Source organism: Rhipicephalus microplus, unplaced genomic scaffold (genome assembly GCF_043290135.1).
Source record: "Rhipicephalus microplus isolate Deutch F79 unplaced genomic scaffold, USDA_Rmic scaffold_15, whole genome shotgun sequence".
NCBI classification, from domain to species: domain Eukaryota; kingdom Metazoa; phylum Arthropoda; class Arachnida; order Ixodida; family Ixodidae; genus Rhipicephalus; species Rhipicephalus microplus.
The window spans coordinates 8566330-8583471 of NW_027464588.1; the positions used below are offsets into that span (position 1 = coordinate 8566330).

At 44.3% G+C, this 17142-nt stretch overlaps 1 protein-coding gene across 1 annotated transcript; it reads left to right on the forward strand.

Annotated features, from left to right (window-relative positions):
* The first annotated feature begins 5948 nt into the window (after positions 1-5948).
* On the forward strand, positions 5949-16774 carry LOC142784720 (uncharacterized). The gene is made up of 4 exons (XM_075883222.1): positions 5949-6009; positions 10960-11022; positions 13174-13400; positions 16682-16774. Exons 2-4 carry the CDS (start codon positions 11019-11021, stop codon positions 16772-16774), a joined length of 324 nt encoding a protein of 107 aa, XP_075739337.1. The 5' UTR covers positions 5949-6009; positions 10960-11018.
* Positions 16775-17142: the final 368 nt, after the last annotated feature.

The window sequence follows — 17142 nt, forward strand, 5'->3', positions numbered from 1 at the left end:
TACAGGACAGGGAACATTGATTGGGCTTCCTCCCTGCAGTGGACATAATATAGGCTTAACGCTAACAATGAGCAAAGCCTGTGAAATTAATGCTCCATGAAATGAGCAGTACTGCACAGATTGCTGTGCTAGACTTCTCATTTTGCATGTTTTTACCAGCTTATCATGCTCGCTGTGCAGACACAAAGCTTCACCAGAAAAACAATGTTATACTTGGTGAGGATAATGCCAGTGAATGCAGTGTTTTATCTACACCTTTCCTTGCTTAAGTCCTCCTCCAAACTATACGATTTTTCTTGGAAATGTTCTGCTTACAGCACACCAACCGATCAAGTGAAACAACTTTATTGGAGTCCTGCAGGACGCGCCCTAGTATGCAATCACCATTCCACTTCACGTTACAACATACTGGTGGTAAAAATTCTCTGGCAGAGTACAGAAGTGCATGCACTGAGCTAGCTTGTGCAGCGCGGTCTATTCCAGAAAGCTGAACCTATGTTTGGTACAGAATTTTGTAACCACACGATGCTTCTACAGATTAAATGTGGCCACACATAGCAACTTCTGAGCTTTTTTTATGAAATGATCTCGCAGTATCTGAAAACATTTGTTTTTTTGTTTACTTCATAGTTCTCAGTGAAATATTTCTCTTGTTCCTCTCATTGAATAATGGCACTTGGTGCGGCTAAGGTGTTCCCAATGCCTCACTATGAGATCAGAAAAACGATTCTCCTTGAAATTGCTTCACAAGCATTTTCTAAGATATTGAATGACACTGCTTGCACATGTACAAACATTTGCTAGTTTTATTGAGGGTTGATGATAAAGGGAATCAGTTGGTGCATCCAAGCCGTACAGAGATTGACTGGCCCTGAAAAGGGCCGTTTAGTTATATATCTTGCAGCTTGTTCCAGGTAGACAGGGCTTCATTCTGTAGAAATGGTAACTCATCACACTGGTTCCCCAGCATGAAGAACATAACTTGATGCTAACACTGACTCAGATGTTCTGAAATGTCATAGAGGGTACATGAAGGCTGGGTACATGAAGGTTGCAGTTATACTAACTGTACAGTCAGCATACTTGTGTGATATGTGCATAGCTGCATCAAAGTCACGTGTGAGAATTGCGTGAACAGCTGAAAATCTTAATGGCAGCATAGCTTAAGAAGTCTGTCATCCCTTTTTTGCCAGTTTCCAATATCATCCTTCTCTTTTCATGCATCTTCTTTCAATATATCTGGGGTTTTAGTTCCCAAAACCACGATATAATAATGAGAAGCAAATTTTGAACATCTGGTGTTCTTTACCATCTTCACTTGTTTGCAGCGCAACACCAGAAACACAGGACAGGGAAGGAGCAAAAGAGAAAGAAAAGATGGCGCCGACTCCGAAAAAGATGGCACTGACATCCTGACACGCACATGTCGTGATGTAAGCTGCCCAAAGAGTGGCCTCCCATGAGAATAGTGAAGAATTGGGAATAGGATCTACCAGTAAGGGCTTTGTGTGCAATTCACAAACAGTGAAAAAGATCCACCAGGGGTGAACCACATGTACATGGTGCACTCCGGCTGAGAAAGAGCAGAGTAGAACAGATGTGCCAGACAGGAGATTATAAATGGTTTTGTCTGGAGCTGGTGCCAGACCGAGCTCTGATTAGGCGTAAGAGAGTATTGAGCGCCAGGCCAATCTGATCCCATTCCTGTGATGGGGTGCAATGTGATGACAGGTGCGAATTCCATTTTCTTTTTTTTCCATGGGTTTAGGGAAATAATTTTTCAGGGATCAGATGGAAATACCTCCGGCATACATACTAACATGCGTATTCTTGGGCGTGTCATGCCTAGCCACGAGATGGGGAGAAAAAGGAATGTTTCCCAAAATGTGCGATAAAGTGTTTGGTGCTACGCCCTGACGGAAGTATTGATAGGTGCTTTGGAAATCGGTACGCCATTTCTGTAATCGTTAAATATGCAACTGCATGTGCCACTGCTAGGGATAGCGTGACACTCCCAGCCATTTCGGGGTAAGACGTTTTAATCTACATGACGATGTTAATGAGCCGGTTCTCCATCACAGCAGTAGCTGTGGCCATTCCTTCAACTAGGCCTACTGCAGCACCAACTAAACGTCTGCATGAATTTAGCGCTAGTACCGTACATAATAATCAGCATGTGCCTTGGGTTCACTTCGATGGTGTTTTGAATTCATCTTGCGTGACAATGGTTTAAGTTGGACGCGTGCCTTAACCATTACTGCAATAGGAGACCATGATTTATCGTCACGCATGGTGTTGCTTAGCTCGGTCCTCAGTGTTCGAAGCAGGTTCCGCCTTGTGAGTGCCTGAGAGAGGCACAAGAGTTGATTTCTGCTCAGTGTTTCTATAATTCCCTAGCCTGTATTATACAGGAAGCGGATAGTGCTGGTGTGCGTCAGCTGCCTCGGTGCGCTCTCAACCGCCTGCCTGGTAAGACTGATAGCTCATTCTATCAGCGCCTTGTCGTAGTCCCTCCTCACACTGCGACATGTCCTCCACTTGGAGGACATGATGACGGAACAAGATGATACGAAGCCCAAAACCGCAATGTTTGCAAGCCACAACCCGAGCAAACAATTCAACGGTGAGGCCAGAAAATCTACCTGACTAGGCTTGGAGCAACAAGCCAGAGGCCAGAGAGCATATTCTTGGCTGGATAGATGGATAGATGTGGCTGTACCCTTTAGATCGGGCGGCGGCTAACGCCCCCTAGCCGTAATGCTTAGTGAACTAACCACTAAATTTATTTTCCCCCTTTAAATAGTAAAGTTGGATGGGTACTTTGCAGCGAAGGGTTTAATTTTCACTCGTGTCTTGACTTAAGCCACCAATCAGATAACCTCCTTCTAGTTAGTTCTACCCTCTTAAAGTCTATTTTGCCCTCACTTTCCCTAAACCCCAGTGCTTTGAAAAACTCTGCGCCATTAACCTGAACAACAAGGTGAAGCCCTTTACAGAACATTATCAAGTGTTCGGAAGTTTCTTTTTCCTCTCCACAAGCACTGCATACAGTGTCTACCCCTTCGTATTTGGCCCGATATGTCTTGGTTCGCAATACTCCCGTCCTGGCCTCAAACAGTAGAGAACTACCCTGAGTATTATCATAGATCCTTTCTTTGGCAATTTCCTGCTTAAAAGTTCGATAGATCTCTAGTGCAGACTTCTTAATCATGCCAATTCTCCCCATGTCAGTCTCCGTTTCCTGCAGTTCCTTTTTAACCGATAGTTCTTTCTGGTTTGGCCACCTGCTGTTTTCTAAGTATTTACCAGTCAATTTCCTGGTTCGCTTCCTCCATTTTGTTTCGACATTCTTCATGTACAAGCAGCTGAAAACCTTCATAGCCCAACGCTCCTCCCCCATTTCTCTCAATCGCTTCTCAAATTTTATCTTGCTGCTAGCTTCCCTGCCTTCAAATGATGTCCATCCCATATCACCTTGTACTCCCTGATTTGGTGTATTCTCGTGAGCTCCTAAAGCCAGCCTACCCATTCCACGTTGCTTAATTTCTAATCTTGCTTGAACTTCTGATCTCATGCACAAGACTGCATTGCCGAACGTCAGCCCAGGAACCATGACCCCTTTCCATATTCCTCTCACAACATCACACCTACTGTAATTCCACAGTACCCTATTTTTCATCACTGCTGCATTCCTGTTATCTTTAGTCGTCACGCATATTTCGTGTTCCCTCAGGTACTCGGTCCCATTGCATATCCATACGCCCAGTTATTTGTATTTATCTGTTATCTCTAGTGTGACTTCCTGTATTCTAAGCTCACTACCTTTGTTATCATTGAAAATCATGACTACTGATTTTTCCTAACTGAATCTAAAATCTAACCTATCTCCCTCATTACCGCAGATGTCCATCAACCTCTGCAAATCTTCCTTGTTGTCGGCCATTAGCACTATATCATCTGCGTAGATTAATGCTGGTAGTGCCTGATCAATGAGTTTTTCTTGTTTGACTAAAGAGAGGCTGAAGCCAAGTTTACTTGCCTCTAATTTGGCCTCTAATCCTTGTAGGTACATCATGAACAAGAAGGGTGACAGTGGGCAGGCCTGCCTAAGTCCACGTTTCACCACTGTGGGCTTGGATACCTGTTTTTCCCACTTTTTAAATACCTTGTTAGTTTTATAGACTTCCTTTAAACGATTAGTGACTCCATCTTTTACACCCAGTGTTTCTAGTATTCCCCACAAGTCCTCTTGAACCACGCTATCGTACGCTCCCTTGAATTTCTGCAGGCCGGTAGGAAACTTCACAGCGCAGCGCCTGATCTTGTGAAACGGCGCAGCCATGCAGGCAGGGCATTCAATTCCCTCCCTATTTTTCGTATACTACTGTCCTTCTGTACATCGTAGAACACATAACAGTAATGATAGCAAACAGATCATTGATTCGGGTAGGCTTGGTGTTTTTATTTAAAATGGAACAACGAGGAAGCTGCTGAAGCTCGTGCCTGTATACACCTGCTTTATATGGAGATGAAACTTTAACGAAAAAAAAAACGTAATGATAAACAGTAGGCTCATAACAAACAACATTTCTCTGAGGGTGCATGGAATATATGTCCCATGCAAGGCTATGCATTGCAGTCCTTACTGCATTAATTATGTACACGTACTGCAGGGCATGCAAGTGTATGCAGACACACGCTGACGAAATGACATTTTTTGCTACATACAAACGTGCACCGCACCAAATAAGACGCACGTGTTTGTATAGTCAGGGAACACTCGTGAATATTGATGAAATCACGCAGCTCGCTTACAGTATAAAACAAACACAATTGCGAACAACAAAATGCGACGCTTTTTAAAGAGGCGGACCCAGGTTACGAGGAGAATTATCAGTATGGCATACACACCACGTGTCAAGCTTTTGCAACATCTAAAGAGACTAAATATGGAAAGTTGCCTTTGTAAGTTAACATGACAGTACCAAATGGAGAAGCCACATGAGAGAACAATTCATCGTGGGCTAAAAAATGTGTTTTAAATATTATACGCAGCTTTGCAAGATAATATCGAAGAGTTTTACTAGTGTAGGTGTGGGAGGTGTAGGCCTGATAAAATGCGATGTTGCTTCAGAGCCTTTCTTTCGTAATATTGCAATTTTATTCAACTCTTTCAAACGCGGCACCGTAAATTTCTACTGGGTGCTCGAACACGGCAAGCAGGTCGCGGGGCAAAATCTTTGTAGCATTTTATTACCGAAACAGCGATACTAGCAATGCTTGAGCTGCACTTGCTGTTTTCTAAATTGTAACCTCCTCAATCTCATCACTGTGATCAGGAAACAGAGAGGAAAAGCACAGCAGTAGTACGTAGAGAAATATTCAATTTCAAGCCCTTTAGCAATATCATCTAAACAAATTGCCAGTTCACTGTTGAATTCTCGATGGAAACAAACAGCTGATCAGGGACGCAAGCTTGGCTTGGCACTGGCTTGGCCGTTCATACAGAGCCAAAAGCCGCTGCAGGAAACTGGATTGCGGATCGTATTGAGACAAAATATTTTATACATTTTTGTTTCCTTTGTTTCATTTCTCTAATAGCTCTTGCGATGGCGTGGACCGCGCTTCGTGATCTCAGGTACCGGCGCCCTGTTTTTAAGTTTAGTATGGCGCACGATAATACATGATTGCGTGCTTTAATTTAAAAAGGTTCGCGAGTATGGCAGCAACACTGCAATGTCGGGAAGAGGAACGGAGAAGAGGATAGTAGTAGTATGGTGGCTAGCCACCATAGTAGTAGAACCAGTAGCAGGTGCATGCCCGGGTGGAGCGACTGATGCCCAGATGGAGGAATGTCAACCCGATGCCTTTTGTGTTGGCCGTTCTGGCAGTTCCGCCGACTTTATAGAAAGAGACGACCTTTTCTTCTCTTTTCTTGGGGCATCTTCTCTTTTCCTTCGGGCATCAGCGACAACATTGACGGACGACGTGTTCGACTTCACCGTGCACGTGAGTATAGGTTGGTTTTTCATTCGAGTGAATTCTTGTTCAGATTTGCAAATTGTCGACTTCATCCTCATCACCTGTCACCGGTGATGAGTCACATACGTGTGATATTTAGGTGAAATAAATGATAATGCACATTTTCTGCTCCATTTGCGTGACTTAGCTACACCAGGACATGAGGTAAAGCCTTTGTCGCCTAGCCACTAGCAGGCAAGATCGATCACTCGCATCCTTCAGTTCACGAATCAACGCGCCTGCCTTAAAATTAGTAAGCTGCTCGCAAAGAAATCTTACCGAGGCAATTTTGTTTTCTGTGAACAATGCACCGTAGATTTGTCTTGAATAACAAAAAAAAACTTCAAAAATAAATGTCGCGACCTTTTAGAAAACGCCGTGTCTAAGAGCTAGACGCGGCATTTTGTAGAAGGCTCATTAAATTCAGTATGTTTTCGTAGTTTCTGCTTGAAATTATTATTGTCTATGAATTTCATGGCCCAATCTTTTGCTTTGGCTGAAAATCTCGGCGGCAAAAACTTTGTTCAGTGTCCCTTTAAGGGCAGGTGTAGATGGCATCATTTCAGTCGAAAATCTTTTTGCTGGTTAACAATAAGGGTACTAACTAGAGTTCCAGATTTCATCAGCAACACATCGTCATGGCTTCATCAGATGCTGCATTATATACATTCTATCCTCGTTTTTAAATAGGTGTACAGTATAGTCCACTGTTACAGGAAACAAGCGAGCTCATGGGCAGTGAGCCATGTGGTGCTAACTGGCAGCGAGGCTTGTGAATGGGACGCATGCGCATAGAATCGGGGTGCACCCAGTTTTGTCTGCCATTTCTCCGCCTGTACGCATGACAGCATTGGAAAGCGCATCCGTATTTTAGCTGCGCAATTTGTCTAGCCCAGTGCCTCCTGCTTCAGGGATTTCCTGTGAGCACAAAAAATGCATGATTTTAATCGTTGCTGAAGTGTTTTGCAAGTTGTCACCGTTAAAGCACATCATATTTTTCGCATAATGCTCGCTGCAACTAGCAAGTTTCGATGACTCAAAATGCTGTTCAGGTCTGATGTAGCAAACATTTTAAGCTCGTCCTCGTGACCATTAAATATTGCTTTATTAAATAATGGAAGGCAGAGTTGGTATCAGTTGATTTACAGTGTGAAAATGAAAAGTGCGAAGGACCGTGCCTCGCAAGTAAGCCCCGAGAGCATGAGCAGAGAAGTAGCAGATGAGGATGCTCATGCGCTGCATTTCCAAATCTCACCAGCACTAATGCTTGACGGACTGCTGGCCACGCACTAGCGTGTTCTTTCTGAAACAGGACTTTGGCCCTGTAAGCAAGTTCTTGAAGGGCATAAGTAAAACGTAGAATGGGCCCCCTAAATGCACCCATCCTCGAACCATTGGGCTTATGAATTCGTGCCCTTTTAAAAATACAACTATTCTGAGCTATAAATTGTGACTGAACAGTGCACGAAGTTTAAAAATGGGAAAAAAGTCTTTAAATGTCCCCTTTATACATAGTGTTCTTGTGATGTCACTTCTGCCGTTGTCGCCCTCTCCCGCCATGCCCGGGTAACTCCCTGGGTACCTACGGCAGTTCACGAGCTGCAGTGCGGTTTGTTGGGGGCTCGTCATCTGTTGCTGTGAACGATGTGGAAGCATTGTGGTTTTTTGTTGTCTTATTTTAACGAGCTCATTGGATTAGGAAGGCCTCGCTCGTTCACTCGATACAAGACCAGATAATCAAGATGTGTGACACATATACCAGCCACGGCGTACACCGGCAGCCCGCCACAACCTATGAGAGCCTATTATCTTGCTTTCACTACAAATTGCCTGGCCCAAAAACAAGTGAAAGCTCAAAATCTCTCGAGCCGCAATTTTAAGAGTGGATGTGCGAAGCGCAGCTGCTCCCATCGAAAACTAGTCGTGCAGAGCTAGGCAAGTTTACAAGAGATATAATATTATGAATATATTGTCACGGCCTACGCCACCAAAGTAGCAATGCCCCCCCCCCAAGTGTTTTAAACAGTGCTGATGTTGAGGTTGAGCCTCTTTGATTGCAATTTGTGGAAATAGTCGAGGAAAATATTATACAAGGCAGATAGCGACTTTGCATGGTGTGTGCCGCGGTAATGCCAGTCATCACTTTATTTTTCGCGTATGCTTTAACACACTTTTCACTTTGTATTTTGCTTTTGTTGTACGCTAATGTACAGTGGAGTCACTGACAATGATAGAGACCGTGTATAGAATTAATTGACTAATTTAAAAAAATCCTGACGCCCAACCTAAACCGATCGGCTATACTTCAAAGTGAACTAATATTGTTTCCCATTCTTTATAGTTTGTTTCAATGCAATACCAAATCTCCGCGATCGCCATCACGATTTTAACCGCCTTCCTCGCCATCATGATTTTAACTGCGGACAAGTTTGTATGTACAGTATCTTGGTAAGCTATATCTGTTTGCAGGTAAATACTTGGCTATGGCACTTACCCGTAATGAAGTTGCACCTGAAGATGCAAATATTGCAAAGTTTCTTCAAGTAGCTTTTGTTAATCTGCACCAGCCAAATACGCTGGTACTTTTAGGAAAATCGGAATGTGCGTTCTCAATTTCAGGTTATAACTTTCAGCGAAGAAACACCCTAAGCTCTGCTCCCTCTGCATGGACTACTAAATCAACTTGCCTCACTAGCAGCTCATAATTTCTCAAACTTGCATCGTGAGGCAAAACTAAACGGGTGCAAGCACGAGGAGACAACATGGCAGTTGTAGGCGATAGATTCGGTTGGTGCCCGGGCATGTTGGTGGCGCATTTCGGAAGTGACGAAAAGGCGCTGCGAGATGCACGTGCACACTTTGTATAGTTGCTGTATTGGACAGCAAACTTTTTTTCTTATCTGAGCAGTTTTACCAAAGGAAGCTTCATCATATGGCGTGATAAATGAAGCGAATCCACAGGTTGAACCACATCATAGCCTCGCTGTGCTTTTGTACTTTTTTTAGCTCGCAAAATTTATTTGTACATATAAGTGACAACTTGCCAGTAATAAGGCAGCACTTGTTTCTTTACCATATGATCATCTCCGGTGTGCTGCTGCCTCAATACTTCAAATTCTAAGCATTTACACCATTGTATGCTAACTTTTCCTTCGAAGTGAGACAAGCCACATGTGTATCGTAGATCAAGAAGCATGCCAGTTTTACGTACTTGCAAGGTAAACATCAGAAATGCACAGTTGATCAAAAATACTAGTTTAATGGTGCATCTACATAGCAGAGCACCTGTGGCACCTCGGGAACAAGATAATGCCACATATGTTACAAGAGATAATAAAAAAGACAGGGGACGTTCCGTGAACAAATACAAACAAAAATAAAATGGCACGTGGCAGCGAGCGAAGGCGGCAAGGGGGGGGGGGGGGGGGGAGCCCGTGGGAATTCGGCAGATGAACGTAAGGTGTGTGTTTAATATGTGGAAGAAAAAAAAACAAAATTTTGGCGACTGAAATGAAGGTGACTTAGTGAGTGCGCTCATGACGAGAGTAAACACGGTTATTATTTTTTTTTTCAAATCTCTTTTGAAAGCCACAAAAAATCTGTATGTGGTGCAGCCTAACAGAAGGTTCGTGAAGGCAAATTATGAATTCGTCGTTGTACAAAGGCCCATTTTTTTTTTTTCATGCGTACCATCCCCGCCGCGGTGGTCTAGTGGCTAAGGTACTCGGCTGCTGACCCGCAGGGCGCAGGTTCGAATCCCGGCTGCGGCGGCTGCATTTCCGATGGAGGCGGGAATGTTGTAGGCTTGTGTGCTCAGATTTAGGTGCACGTTAAAGAACCCCAGGTGGTCTAGATTTCCGGAGCCCTCCACTACGGCGTCTATCATAATCATATAGTGGTTTTGGGACGTTAAACCCCACATATCAATCAATCAATCATGCGCACCATAAATAGTGCTCAAAATTTAATTGCATATGTTGTTTTCATCCTCGCTGTATTCCGTGCTGTTTATGATGTAAAAAAAAAGTAGCACCCTGAAGTGGTGCTGCTTTTGGGTAACAGTTGAAAATTGCGGGGTGCATGAATGTGGAATACTGCCGCTTACACTCAAATAACTCTTGTGGTCACCTAACACTGTTTGCAGCATGTGTTGTGTATACACAGCTGCATATTTCCTAGCTAGAAAAATTTGGTTTTAGGTGTTTCACGCCATTTTTCATGTAACTATTCCACAATTGCACACACTGATCAGCAGGCTTTCAATTGCGCTGAAGGACACAGGTGCCATAAAATTCATAGTCGATTCTTTCAAGAAACCTTATGTAAAGGCCAAAGCTTCATGCGTACATACATACACACACACCATATTGTTTTTTGTACTTTATGAAAGCTGCGAAGGTCTCATGTGCCTCCAAGCGTAACCTGTCTTATTTATTCTCCATCACCGCAAAAGTTTTGTGAGTTTCAAATAAAAGTACTTTGCGCATGGCCACGTTTGGGTAATTTTTTGTGTAGGTGTTATTTGAGCAGCCTACAGTGTTTACTTTATAAGCCTGTATGTATATGTTGCATTATAAGGATGCAGAATGTGTGTGGCTGTACAATATAGATGAAGTGTAAAAATTGTGTCTATTGTAGTGTTCTTGCAACCAATCTTACCCCCGTATTCTAGAACGTCCCTCCACTCAATGCTTCACCTTCACTTGAGATGGCTGGTGGGAGCGCCGTCTCTAAGCAGAGAAAGTCGCTGCATGTCAGCAATAATCTGCTGTGATTCTCAAGTAGCGCAGCGTCGCTTTCAAACGAGCAGCGGCACAGTGCTCAACTCTGTCAAGTGAAGGGTGAAAGTCGAGTCGGGGAGCGTTTATGAATATGGGGGTTAGTTTTGTTGTCTTGTTAACCTGCCATTAACACTGGATTGATGCTACTTTGCTCTAGCTGTACAGTGCTCTCCAAGGCTCAAGGAGGCACCGCACGGGGAAGGCTCGGAGCAAACCATGCGTGAGTTTCCTTTCATTGTTACACTATGCACGTATTAAGTGATAGACTTTAATGTATGCTATTTGTATTGTGCAAGTTTTTGGGGACATACAACTTCCAACACTTATATGTTCTGACGAAAATCACGCAAGAATGAGAGAAGCTTGTGCAAAAATTATGCAAGACTGTAAGAAGCTTTTGCAGAAGTCTGTGAAATGAAGTTTTGAAAATTTGTGGCAATGTGTCATTGTACAGTGGTCAACAGTCTTGCTCAGCATGCTTGACTGCAGAGCTCCCGTCTGCACAGGCGCATCTACGGAGTGCCTGATGCATGATGGGCCAAATGTCAGCCTGCACACTGGTGCCTCTTATCCCCGTTTGTCTGTTACATCAGTGTCTCTTGTAAAGGGGATCAACTGTGCTACCTTTTTTTTTCGAATGTAATGAGTTCTTTTTCCAGATTATTGTTGTTTTAAGGTAGAGCCTCACATTTCTATCAAATACTGAAGATTCTATTTTTCCTTCTAGATGCTATGAAGTCACTCCTTGTGTTACAATAGAGTGAACACTGTTATGAGAAAAGCTACTTTATGGAGTTAACTCACTCCATATTGACTTAACACACAGAGTTGGTGAAAACTACACTCCATTCCAGCTGCATTAGGAATAATATTCATTTGCATATTTCTGTTTCTTTTGTTTGTTTGTTGTCTGGAGGTTTGGAGTATAGGGTGGCCAGAGGGCACTGTGTAGTCTTTCTTCATCTTCCCAATTTTGTGAACATCAATTGATAGCCGTATGGGAAGCAGCCAGCATGCTGAAACAGCGGTGCAAGCATGCAAGATGTTCACCATTGCATGCAGTCAGTTGCTGTGAGCAACCCACTGCATACAATTAACTGCGAGTGGTGAACTAACGCTGCACTATGTGTGCCTCCTCGAAAGCTGCAATGGTAAAGTGCCACAATCGTATAGTAACATGGATAAAATCGCAATTTGTTTGTTGAATAATTTTGCAATAGAATCAATGGAGCTTTGGATAAATTTGTGTATCTGCCTGGTTCATCAAAGCTACAGAGTCAAATGCGGTATGTACTCGCGTATTATGTGTACTTTTTTTGTCGATCCGGTTATGTGCGAAGCTAGTAGGAATCGCTGGCCTAAAAGCCCAACTGAGAATGGGAATATATGTTGCAGGCGCTGTCACAGCTGTCTCAAAGCGGATTGTCATTTGTTTGCGAAGCCTGTTCAAATGCTTGAAGTTCTTCCGAACATTGCTCACAAAAACCAGTTCCCACGACAAGGTTATACCAGAGAACATAAGTACTCTGCAATAATTGTCGGGAACCCAATGCAAAGTAAGATGCAGACAAGGAAGCGCGATGCCAACACAGTGCTCTGTGTGTCGCCCTTCATGTGTGTGTGTCCCCATTCCTTGTTCCAGTCTTCTATTGCGTTGTGTTCCCTCCGATATCTAACCAACACACCCAAGCTTCTATGCTAAGTCTTATTCAACGCACTCTTCTGCTGGCTCCCATACTGAATATTGCATGTCGGAGAACTCGACGCTGATGTGCTTAGCGGTAGCACGGTTTCAGTTTTCTTCGGTAAGCTTTATAACAGCAATCTGCCTCGTATATAATTATTGTAGCCTATTACAAGGAACGGTAAAAACGCAATGGCCAGATGGCGAAACCAAAAAAAAAAGAAAATGAGTGCGAAAACCTGCCTCATCTAGTTGATGTGACAGGTCCTTGCACGCGTTCAACATCTGTGCTGTGTCTCGGGAATACATTCTTGCCGTGGAAGAGGTGGGAAGATAGGAGGCAAACCTTTAGGCATTTCGGACTACACATAAACAGGTTACGGTTTTCAAGTTCGATATTCTAGGGAAAGCATAAAAGTTCATGGAAGAAGGAACCTTGCACTCAGCGCATTTTGTGTAAGACTGCACTTGCCTGCTCGACAAGAGATGTGCCTGACCAGAGCATCATGAAGTCAAATGTGTCTGTGTGTGTGCTGGCAAGGTGGCTCGGGCTGGTTGGGGAGGGCAAAGTATGCGAGCAAAAAAGTTTCTTGTAGTAAAGCAGGCTGGCTAATTATACTGGTGAGCAAATTATGTGAGGATGCAAATTGTGCGAGTAAATATAGTATGTACACTTGTATGTTTCAGCTCTGTTGCTACGGATCCTGCGGATCGAACTTGGCATCCGGCAGCAACAAAGAGAGGTTCTGCAGGAGATGCGACAGCTGAAGCTCGAGGTACGGCTCTTGTCCGTGCCTCAGCACGCCCAGCCAGCACAGCCCCCTTCTGACCTTCCCCGGCTGCCTGCTGGTACAATTGGAGACGTGGAGGCAGCAGAGGCAGCTGTGCAGAGTGAAGCTGTGGCTGCGGCTTTGGTGTGTATTTCTTGATTTTTAATATGCCTATGTAACATGCAGAAATTTAGTACTGCTTTAAGATACTGTGTTTCATGAAACAAGCTAGCCAGGTAATCTCATGAGCCACTGTATTACAGTCGAATATGAATAATTCGTACTCAAAGAGGCCAGAAAATTTGTTCAAATTAAAAGAAGTTCAATATAATGAAAGTTACCGTAATTACTTGAATCTAACACGCACCTCTTTTCCGGTTAAGAGAGTTTATGAATCGCATGCGCGTTAGAATCGAGTACGAAAAAAAAATGAATATGGTCATTCTATTGCCATCGCCACTTACAAATTGGCCGCCCCCTACGTGCGTCGGCATGGCGCGTCGGTCATTTCTGCCTATGTGTTTCCCATGTGCGGTACTTCATACGTGTGCTGAGGAGTTCGTCATCTTGTACTACATTAGCATCGACGACATGGTAGGGCCGACTCCAAAAATTCGACGAGTGCACCACAATGCCGCTTCTAAAAGAAAAGTCATCGCGTGTGCCGGAACGGACAGAAATCGGGCTGCATCGCGGTCATTCGAAGTTCCCGAAACGTGCGTGCGGGACTGGCGGAAACAAAAGCAGGATATTGTCGACAGCAAAGATTCACGCAAAGGCTTCAGTGGACCACAGCAGGGTCGGTTTCCACAAATTGAAGAGCTGCTCGGTGAGTATGTGATTAAGCAGTGAGCGGCACAGCGGCCCGTGACGACAGAACTGCTCCAAGTGCAGGCTATGCAGTTAGCCTTAGAAAAAGGGCTAATGCAGAGCCATTTTAAAGCGAGCAGGTGCTGGCTAACGAACTTTATGAAGAGAAAAGGCTTTGCCCTCCGAAGGCGAACGGGCATATGCCGGAAGTTGCCGGAGGAGTACGAAGAAAAGCTTCAGAGTCTTCAGCGGTTCCTCCTAAACTTGCGGCACAACAACAGCTACCTGCTTGGGCAAATCGGGAATGCCGATCACACGCCTCTTTACTTCAACATGCCTGGCACCACAACCGTCTAGGAGAAAGGGGCGAAGCAAGTTTGTGTACTGACATCGGGCGACGGTAAAACTAGAGTGACAGCAATGCTCCGTTGCACGTCAGATAGGCATAAGCTTCCCCCGTACTTCATATTTAAACGGAAGACGCTCTCAAAAATTGTCGTTTTCCCGAGTGGTGTGATCAAGCGGGCCAACGTGAAAAAAGGGTGCGCGTTGCAACCGATGTCTTGTTTTTTTTTTTTTTGTCGTGGAAACTGGGCGCGCATTACAATCTAGGGCGTGGTAGAATAGAGTAAATACGGTAATTGAGCGGAGGGCTCACCATGCAGTGATGCATGTGCATGGAGAAGTTTTATTCACAAATTACAGGACATCCGTCATTAATTAAAGTAGTCAATACATGTCTGTACACGTTGGCCTTGCAACGAGTCAACAAGTTTTGCGTGCAGTTTGCAAAGCATTTGTACTTCGGCTTCAGTATTCTCCTGGCAATAGAAGTTGCGCGCGGCAATGTCCAGTGCTGACACTCTTTGAAGACAACTGTGTTTCCACTGTTACCATCTGCGCTGCAGCCGGAGCGTGGCCAGCACATGATGAGAAAGGAGGAGCGTCTTCACCTGGAGAAAAGCAGATAGGCATTCGAGAGAGAAACACTCCGCGGCAGCTTTTTTTTTTTTCTCTTCATGCGCGGTGTTGAAAGGAGAAGAGTCTCTACATAGCAGGAACGAAAAACAGGGAAGCGTGACACCGGCGCGTTGCAGATCGGCATGAGAGAGCCCACTCTCTGCGACAGCTTTTTTTCCCCTCTTTCTCTTCGTGCGCAGTGTTAAGAGGAGAAGGGTCTCTACGTGGCAGGGACGGAAAAAGCCGAAGCGTGGCACAGGAATGTCGCAGATTGGCATTTGGCAAACATTCCACCGCAGTCTTTTCTTTCCTTTTCTTCATTTTCTTCTTTAAGCACAGCGATGAGGTGTCTGAAGTGTCACCGCAGGATTGGGCGGGGTGCTGAGAGCATTTTCGGAGCGCGGTATAGCTTTGATAGGACCACAGCGTCAGTTCGAATTAAGTGTGTTGGAATTAATGAGATTCGATTGTATTTACTATAGTCTGTGAAGTCCGAGTGAACTGTCCTAAGCTAGCAGACGATGTAGGCGGCATCGTGTGTTTGATGGGCAGTGACTAGCAATAGCCTGCTTAAAACAGACATTCAGTAATTTTGTTCATTTATCACCCTATTTCGTGTCCGCTGCGGCTCTCTCTACTTTGAGCTACAGTTCACCCTGCCTTGTGTTAGCCGATTTCTTACTTTTTTAAAAATCTAACATGCACCCCATTTCGCAGGGTGAAGAAAAATGCACCTTTGTTTATTGTGATGAGATTTCTAAAGCGACATGCCTCTTTGTTGGCTATCACAGAAAAATATAAACAGCAAATGGTGCGACCATCTATTGCGACCTTTATTTTTCTATCAGTTTCATCTATGACCAAGATTTGGTCGCTCTAAGGTTGCCTCTTAGTACGCCTTGATCATGTTCATTTATCTTGTTGTGCTCTGCTTACAATGCATTGATTAAAAACATGTCCTAGCTTCTTTTTGAATTCCACATACTTTATCGTTTTTCACCTGTAGAAGCTACTCCTGGTCAACATTCAGGCAAAGACATTGTAACCTCAAAGAAACGTGTATTGGAATTTGAGCACTGTACAAAGTAATTATACTATTTCATAGCTAGAATCAATATTTATTAAGGGTTATAACAGTGTTGTATTTGATTTCATAACAGCAAAACTGCATTCAGAGAAGGACTCTGAAAGGTTCTCACACTGAGTGTGAGAGGGCTGATGTGGAAACCATTTTAGGTCAAGTGAGTTGAAGTTAGCGTAAAAAAACAATGAAATGTTGTGATGCCCGAAAATTCAAGTTGTTGTTTTCAGTGTCCTCTTCTTGCAGATTTTTATCATGAAAACATTTCGATGTGCTGTTGCGTTTACGCCATCTATGCTTCTTGCATTTTTTTACAGCGCAAGCACCTCCTGCAGATTGGGGGACGTGGCCTCCGAGAAATTGGTGTGAATGCCATGAAGGCTGTATTGGCACATGACGTGCAAGTGCTGTACAGCCTTCATGGCAGAAAAGGGAAAAGGGCCTTTGTGAACCTGAGGCTCTGTAGATTAGTGACAGGTTTAACTTGTTCATTGTTTTATGTGTGTGTACCCATGTGTATTCTCTGTACTGCAGTGCTTCATGTGTACTATGGTATTTCTGTTCTTGTATGCAGATGTCATCTGCCAAAAAGCAGGGTGCGACCAGGCGGAGGCCCTCAACTTTATTAATAGGTGGCTGCCAGGGTCTGGTGATCGCTGTTGATTGATTGATATGTGGGGTTTAACGTCCCAAAACCACTATATGATTATGAGAGACGCCGTAGTGGAGGGCTCCGGAAATTTCGACCACCTGGGGTTCTTTAACGTGCGCCCAAATCTGAGCACACGGGCCTACAACATTTCCGCCTCCATCGGAAATGCAGCCGCCGCAGCCGGGATTCGAACCCGCGACCTGCGGGTCAGCAGCCGAGTGCCTTAGCCACTAGACCACCGCGGCGGGGCCTGGTGATCGCTGTGGGGGCAGGAAGCGGCGCTTCAGAGAAGCATTTGTTGTGGAGCAGCCCGATGATCCCTACTCTCAGAGTGCAGATTATCGGCTGCTCGCGGCAGCTGGCTTCCTGCCCAGCCACAGCAG